The 8,078-nt window shown below is 45.1% G+C and overlaps 1 protein-coding gene across 1 annotated transcript; it reads left to right on the top strand.

The window, feature by feature from the left end:
• Positions 1 to 203: 203 nt before the first annotated feature.
• Positions 204 to 4,911, top strand: LOC142777234 (ubiquitin-conjugating enzyme E2 D4-like). Its single transcript, XM_075881560.1, has 2 exons — positions 204 to 503; positions 4,453 to 4,911. Exons 1-2 carry the CDS (start codon positions 282 to 284, stop codon positions 4,702 to 4,704), a joined length of 474 nt encoding a protein of 157 aa, XP_075737675.1. The 5' UTR covers positions 204 to 281; the 3' UTR covers positions 4,705 to 4,911.
• Positions 4,912 to 8,078: the final 3,167 nt, after the last annotated feature.

Here is an 8,078-nt window from a genome sequence, read left to right as displayed (position 1 = left end):
AAATGAAAACCATTCGGTGTATTAATAAATTACACTTGGTTGCTGTAGCTATCCCCAAAAACTATTCTTGAATTCCCTCGCTATTCGGGCAAAATAAACTGCGGAGTATTTTTTCCGCGTTTTCTTTTTCTCCGATGATAAACAGGCTCATACGCGCCTGGAGCCATCGTGCCAACAGGGCTCGCCAGAGGTGACGACGAAGTAGCACGGACTGCACCCGGCACGTGCCGCCACTCGCAGCCCGAATCGTCCAGCAGTGCAGGTTCTCGGATTGCTGCAGCATGGCCACCTGTGGTCGTTTGCCCGCGCTGGAGCGCATCTCCAAGGAGTTCGTAGACATCAACCGAGCTCCACCTGCCAACTGCAAGGCGGCTCCCGTCAACCGCAGTGACATGTTCAAGTTGGAGGCCACCATCAAGGGTCCGAGGGGAAGTGCATTCGAAGATGGCACCTTCAAGCTTGACATCACGTTCCCGGCCGACTATCCATTTCGGCCGCCTCAGGTGACAGTTACTTACTCTAACTGCTTGAGTAACCGCCATCAAGGTCTCTAAGGGCCTATCACATGTTTGTAATTGGTGTTAGACGCCGTCAACATACTGAGGTGGTCATACAGGCGTCACGGCACGTGGTCATTATCGAGCCCAAAGCTCTCCACCGACAGTTATCATCATGTGACTGTCGGCACAGCAGCTGCAAAGCTGCCTCTGAGCAGAGCGCGTCGGGGAGGCGGCTCCTTGCCGACGCACTGTGTTCGTCGGCAGCATTGCAGCTGCTGTGTGGAAAGCGCGTCAGTATGTCGATGGACGCCTATCACCATTCACAAAGAACATAAGTCTATAACAAGCGCATTGAGTAGAACAGTTTAAAAAAACAGAAACGTAGTAAATGATGCTAAAGACACTGCGTGGGTCTTTTCCCACCTTCTTTTGTCGCTCTGTGAGCTGGTGTTGTCTATGCGGTTCTTAGCAATGCCATAACACAGGACCATGATGCAACCGTTTGGCTCTTATTTGGCGGTTATATTTTAAGCGCTCAGCACTTTAGAGACTCGGCTTCCCATTCATGTGAAGATTTCGTTTGGTGGCTACACGCGAATAATTAACTGGCCAGTGCAGGCTTTAATTGAAGCTAAGCTGTTTATTCTCAAAGCTGCTTTGTTATAAAAGAAGTAGTTCTAAAATAATGTACATGGTTTTTTACGCGTGCAGGGTGTTTCTCATAACTGAAACCTATTACTTTTGAAAAAAAGGACTATAACTGAATGAAACCATCATTACGTGGTACTCATTACAGTATCTTTTTGTTGTGCCTTATAAGTTTATAAACGAGGATAAATTATGGAAATTATTCTTTTTAATGCTAAGTGTGTTTTTTTTTCAATTAGAGGGCATTTCAGAACAACTGATCCTATTGTTTGTAGCAACATACATTTTCCGTGCTGATTCAAGTTTTCCGACAATTAAAGAAAGCATGCGACATACGAAATAGGACCACGTGATTGCACTCATGCACTGAATCACTGCACCGCTCTGATTTCAGCTCCAACCGAAGCAAGCGGTGCCATAAGACAGTCAACCTATCGCTATTCAGTGATAACTGCGCTTTCTTGCCGTTAGCACCTGTTATAAATACTAATGGGCCGACAAGCCGTGGCCAGGGCCACTCATTTCGTCATGGTCCACCCAATGATTGCTTCGCTTGAAGTACGTTTGAGAGCGCTGCAGTACAGTAGTACACGAGCAATGACACGTGGTTTTATTTCCTACATCGCGGGCGTTGTTTCTTGATCCAAGTTAACTAATTAAGCACAGGACAAAATTATCCCAACGAGCACCGCATGATAGAGAAGCACATGCACTTTATTTTGCGGTGGTTAAGTAACTTTTGTTTAACATGAAGGTGTTTTATTCTCGGGTCCACCGAGAATCCGTGATGTATTTACGTCACCCATATGACGTTGTAAAACATTTACCAACAGATTGCAATCAAAAAACGAGAAGGAAAGGTTCCGGAGCGGCGGGTTGAGCCAGCTGCCTCACGTTCCTCAGTGTCCGGCGCTTACCATTACACTACAGAGCAACCCTTCTCTAACTTGGTGCTGAACTTCCCGAGCTATGGCGGTCCTGACAGCTCAGAAACTTAAGCTTGTTTTAGTAATCAGTAGCGAGACGACACAACGGGCGGGTGTTGGGATCGCTTGCTCTAAAGGCCGTTGGGCCGCCCTACTTCGCACGTCGCTACGCACGCGCCTCCACATGGCGTGGTCAAAGTACGTATAGATGTTTTCTAGCGTTGTGGCTCACTCGCGCGCGCGCTTATCTCGGGATTCAGGTGCTTCGTACTTCTTGTGCTTCTAAGACAGTCTGCTTTGAAGGTATAGTAGTTAGAGAGAACGTGGACGTCATTTCACTCGCTGCCATGTTCACGAAAAGAATTCGATGCACACACATGATGCGACTGTTGTTGCAGTTGCTTGTTCGCGCTCGTCATGTGTGTGCTCATTTCGTGCGTGCGCTCTACTTGATGTGCGCCTCAAGTTTCGAGTTGCTTGCCGTCCTTCGCGTGACATTGCAATTTGTTACTGGAGCATTCATTGCATCTCCCGTGTGGTTAAACAATGCACAAGGAATGATCAACTACATCTGCGATGAAACGTTTCACTTCCGTGTTATCATAATCATCATCAGCCTGACTACATCCACTGCATGACAAAGGCCTCCCCCATGATAAACCAGTCAACTCCGTCCTGTGCTTGCTGCTGCCACTTTATAGGCGCAATCTTCTTAATCTCATCTGCCCGCCTAACTTTCTGTCTCCCCCTAACCCGCTTGTCTTCTCTAGGAATTAAGTTACCCTTAATGACCAGTGGTTATGCTGTCTACGTGCTCCATGCCCGGCCCATGTCCATTTCCTCTTCTTGATTTCAGCTATGATATCCTTAACCCCCGTTTGTTCTCTTATCTCTGTTAACTTCTTGTCTCTTGCTGCGTTGTCCTCGATGATTGATTGATTGATTGATTTGTGGTGTTTAACGTCCCAAAACCATCATATGATTATGAGAGACGCCGAAGTGGAGGGCTTCGGAAATTTTGACCACCTGGGGTTCTTTACGTGCACCCAAATCTGAGCACACGGGCCTCGACATTTCCGCCTCCATCGGAAATGCAGCCGCCGCAGCCGGGATTTGAACCCGCGACCTGCGGGTCAGCAGCCGAGTACCTTAGCCACTAGACCACCGCGGCGGGGCTGCTGCGTGGTCCTCAACTTAAGCTTAACCCTCTTTGTAAGTCTCCGGGTTTCTGCTCCGTAGCTAAGTACCAGCAAGATACAGCTGTTATATACCTTCCCAGGAGGTATAGTGGCAATCTACCTGTCAATATTTGAGAGTGCTCTCCAAATATGTTACACCCCATTCCTACTCTTCTAGTTACTTCAATGTCGAGGTTCAGCTCCGTGGTTATTAGCTGTCCTGAGACATATTCTTTTACAACTTCAAGGGCGCTATTACATATCTCGAAGCACTGCTCTCTTCCGAGGTGATTGTACATTACTTTCTCTTTCTGCAGATCTTCTTAAGACTCTCCTTTCTGCTCTCCTTGTCTAACTCGGTAATCATGAGTTCCAATTTGTCCCCTGAGTTCCTCAGCAACGCAATGTGATCAGCGAAGCGCAGGTTACTATGGTGCTTCCCATTAAATCTTATCCCTAACTCTTCCCATTATAGAAGCAGCGATGGCGTAGTGGTTAGGGTGTCAACCTCGCGTGCAAGACGTGGTTCCAATCCTGGTGCTGTGCAGTTTCCAACCACATTTAAAAATATCTGCGCCATGATGGAACGGAATCAAGAATCTAGTGGTGCGGCCTCAATGGTGACCACCACCTGGAACACACTCCCTCACCAGAGAAAGATTGGCCACACTTACTGGTACAGTATCTGGCCACTACCTCCCACATGCACACGTCAATTTCGTGTTGTACCGATTTTTGAAAAGTGAATTCAACCACGTTTTTTAAGTACTTGGTCCTAGTTACGTGATACTAATCAGGCTGTCATTAACCTGATTAGTATCTGTGCTATACCTAAATGATGCCGGCGTATGTAAATATTTTTTTGCTGGTTCAAAGTGATAACGAGTAAAATGTTGCTTCAACGGTCACATACAAGCGTGCACTTCAGTTCTCCCAGTGATTTTTGTGTGACGTAAGCAAGTAGCATATGTTTGAGAGCATTACACATTTTCATGGTTTCTCATGGTGCTTAATAAACGGTACTGCAATCTGCCTTGATGTCTAAGCGCTAGTACTTCCCCGAAGTTTTTGATGCTCGCTTTCTTTTGAGGTCAATTCTTTTTCCAATTCAAGATTAGATTTGCAGGTTACGCCAACTTCGGCGTTTTCGTCCATATTTGTTCTCGAGAACTTTAGTTTTTTGCTTATTCTGCATTGCAGGTCAAGTTCAAAAGCAAGATCAACACACCCAACATCGATCGTGACGGCAACACTTGCCTCAACCTGCTCACATCGATTTGGACTCTCGCTCAGTCCATTTCCAAGCTTCTCACTGCCATTGGCTGGCTGATGAGCAACCCGAGCGTCACCGACCCCCGCGCGACCAACGGGGCCTCCGGCTACCGGAAGAATCGGGGCCACTGCAAGAACACGGCGCGTGAGTGGACCAAGAAGCACGGCTTCAGGAAATGACCACTGCTATCCACACGAGCCATGCCAGCTGCAGCATGCAAACTCCTCTCATGCTGCCTAGCTTGAGGACACTTCAGCTTAAAACACATTCAGCTGTACAAAAAGCTTCTACAGTGGGCATGTGCTGTTCTTTTTTTTAAATTTTTTTCTAGTACGTGGATAGCCCCAAAGGTGCATTTTCAAGCTAATAAAACAAAGGTCCACTTTCGCGTGCGGCTAACTTTGACACCTTATTCATTGCTGATGTCGCAGTTGTGTGCAAAGCAATCTGCTTTCATGATGAGAATTTTCGCTCCTTCGTATACAGCGTGATTAGTTAAGACCTCGCTTCGCGGAAATTCCGACGTCAGCGTCGGTTTTGTTGTGAGTGAAAAAACATCTTGTCTATGACCAAAAAATCGAAATGTGCAAATGAAAAGTGGGCGACTTTTAAGCGTGGCCTTTAGGAGTTAGTTCAACGCGATAGCTATATCCTGTTTCTTGTGCGTACTGAGTACAAAATGACTTGTGTCAGTGCAGCTTTCGCATTCGGCTGATATTTGTGTATTGAGTAGCAGCTTGGTAATGAGCTAGTAAGCAGTGCAATTAACATCTTATATATGCAAAATATTCAAAATGAAGCAAACCAAAATATAAATTTTACATATAGAATACCCAGAAACAGTACGAAAATATTTAAGTGTTGTAGAAAAAGTTTCCATTCACATAGACAAAGAAAATCGGAATCAAGGTGCTGCTTCATTGGTCTTGCCATGCGGCGAAGCATTGCATGGTCTTACAGAGAAAGCTGTTATGAGATCACAATACGGGTCACGCGCAGCGCCGTAGTTGTCCGCAACCGCCGCCGCCGGTGTCTGTAACTATTGCTGCACAAAATAAGGAAGGAAACTCAAATGAAAAACACCAAATACTTGTGGTGTCATAGTCAGATTCGAACCCTGGTCCACTGCGTGCCAGTGAGGCATGCTAGTGCTTGTGATTCGTACACAAATTTTCTTTATGCAGGCTTGATCTCAGAAAAAAAGATTGCGTTATTATGAGCAATAAGGTGTTTTAGAATGGCAAAAAACGGCGTTACATAATGCGAATAGCGTGTGGAGTGGGTCGTCTATTACTCCAACACATTACAAAAGCTTGTTCTTCATCACCTGTGGCACATACCCACTTCAGGCGCAATTCTTCATCGTCGTCAGCTATTGAATGAATCACAAAATTCGTTACAGTTGTTTAGCGGATACCACCCGTCTCCGAAAATTGGCGAAGGGTAGCATAATAAATGCCGGCCTAATATGCTGAACTTATTAATATTTTGGCATAGTGAATACCAAGCAATTGTGCTTCTGGCATTTACACAAAGATTGTCAAAAAAGCATATGAAAGGCCTTTGCTGTGACTGTGATGTGCTTCCGCGCAGGCCAGGAGGTTTTTTTTTTTGTGACACAAGTGAACTCGTACAAATTTCTCAGTAAATTTTTGTTTTTGTTTACGTTGAGAGCCTGAATGTGTTCAAGTAATGTATGAATTCTCGTGGTGTGAATAATCCTTCTGTACATAATATGTCCAATGCACTTCGCTATTTTGTCTAGCGTCAACTCTCTCTGTGAGCCGCCTCACTTCGCATTAGTTGGCGTCCAATATATGCATCCAATCATATTTCTCTGCATTTCGCACCCTGTAATAAAAAAAACTATCGCACGCAGTTCTGAAACGTTTGATCTGCTTCGCCGTCCAAGCCGAGATGTCCTCTGGTGGCCTTCTTGTCATGAGAAAAAGCTCTGCAGCCAGCGCCAGCACATCGCACCCTATAGCTACGTATGGACCTCGCACGTAACCACAGTGCCCAAAGGTCAGCAGCTACACACTTGCTGCTGAGGAGGCAAGTTGAGGTACACACTTGCTGTGGAGGAGACAACTTGAGGCCGTAAATAAAACAAACTCATGAATGGCTGCATATGTGTCAGGCTGACGCATAACATCGTCGCCATCAAACTTGAAGCGAAGGTGTTGTCATCATCGGATTCTTTAGGCTCGTCTTCACTCAATTCAGATGCGGTTGCAACACAGTTTTGAGTGGCCCTATTTTTTTTTGTAGCGCAAATGCGCACTCATACGCGCGTGACCACGGCGCACGTAAGAGCCACTAGTGACACTAGTTGCGGCTCTCTGTCTGATACAACAATAGAAGCGAAACCAAAGCAGCTGGAAACTGGCTGAAAAGTTCACCTCCACTCTTTAGACACATGGAAGACCTTCGGAAATACTTTTTGTGGAATAAATGTTCCCTGACTCCTAGCAAGAGCTCACCGATGACTAGCTGGCATAAATTTCTGGCAATTATTACTGCTCTACACTGTCATATTGCGAAGCTTGCACCTTAGCTTGACAGTTGACTTGCAAAAGTGCTGTTGATTAGAGAACTTTGATGTTACTGTAGCATAATCACGACGGTCACAGACTTCTGTCCAGTTCGCCTGTCAGGTGCATTTCAATTTGCACGCACAGTGGTTCGCGAAAAGGTCCGCTGAAAAAACTATGCTGCCAAAACCGGCAAATTCAAAATTATCCTGAAAGTTCAGTGACTGGAATAGGCAATTGAAAGTGCTGGGTGCACGAAAAACGTATTACACATTTCCAAATTTACGATGTAAGCGTCAATTACCGGTGATTGATTTGACCAGGTGTTGTAGCAAAAGTGTTAAGAGAAAAGGTCCAGTAACGTGTGTGGCTTTTGTAGTGAATGATCCACTTTAAACAATGAATTCATGATAATCGCACGTTATGACGGCAGATTGTGATAACCGCTTGTACCACGCTTTATTACGGTGATATTACATGTTGCCTAGTGAAGCATGCATACAGGACGCATGTGTTTATAAAGGATGTATCTTACTTTCGCTTGCATTTCCAAGCAGATAAACTTATTTTCACTGTAGTCCCAAACAGTCGTGTGACTCTGTGGTAGAAACCTTGCTTGCCCCGAAAACTACCTGGTGTTGAACCTCAGTCAGAACCTTAAGTTTTATTGACTATTATATTTGCATCTTTCTCGATTTCTGGGTCATGCGCAAGATGATGATTTTTCACTCACATCCGCATACCCCAGTGCCGACACTGACCCCAGAATTTTTGCGAAAGGAAATCTTTAACGGATTCTGTTGATAAAAAAAATGGCAGACCCCACCTTAGGAATCGATGTTATTCGAAGCAAGCGGAGGGAAGATTCTTTTGTTGTAATTTTATAATTGGAAAAAAAAACGTTATCAAATGGCGCAAAAGATAAGTACAAATGTACGCACAGACATTTGTTGAATAGTTGTATATGTTTTCTACAGCCAGTTGTTTACATTTGCGTGAAGATGCCAGCAGTAACATGA

Source organism: Rhipicephalus microplus, chromosome X (assembly GCF_043290135.1).
Source record: "Rhipicephalus microplus isolate Deutch F79 chromosome X, USDA_Rmic, whole genome shotgun sequence".
Lineage (NCBI taxonomy): Eukaryota > Metazoa > Arthropoda > Arachnida > Ixodida > Ixodidae > Rhipicephalus > Rhipicephalus microplus.
The sequence above is the reverse complement of the archived record's forward strand: the minus strand, read 5'-3'. Positions and strand labels throughout refer to the sequence as shown.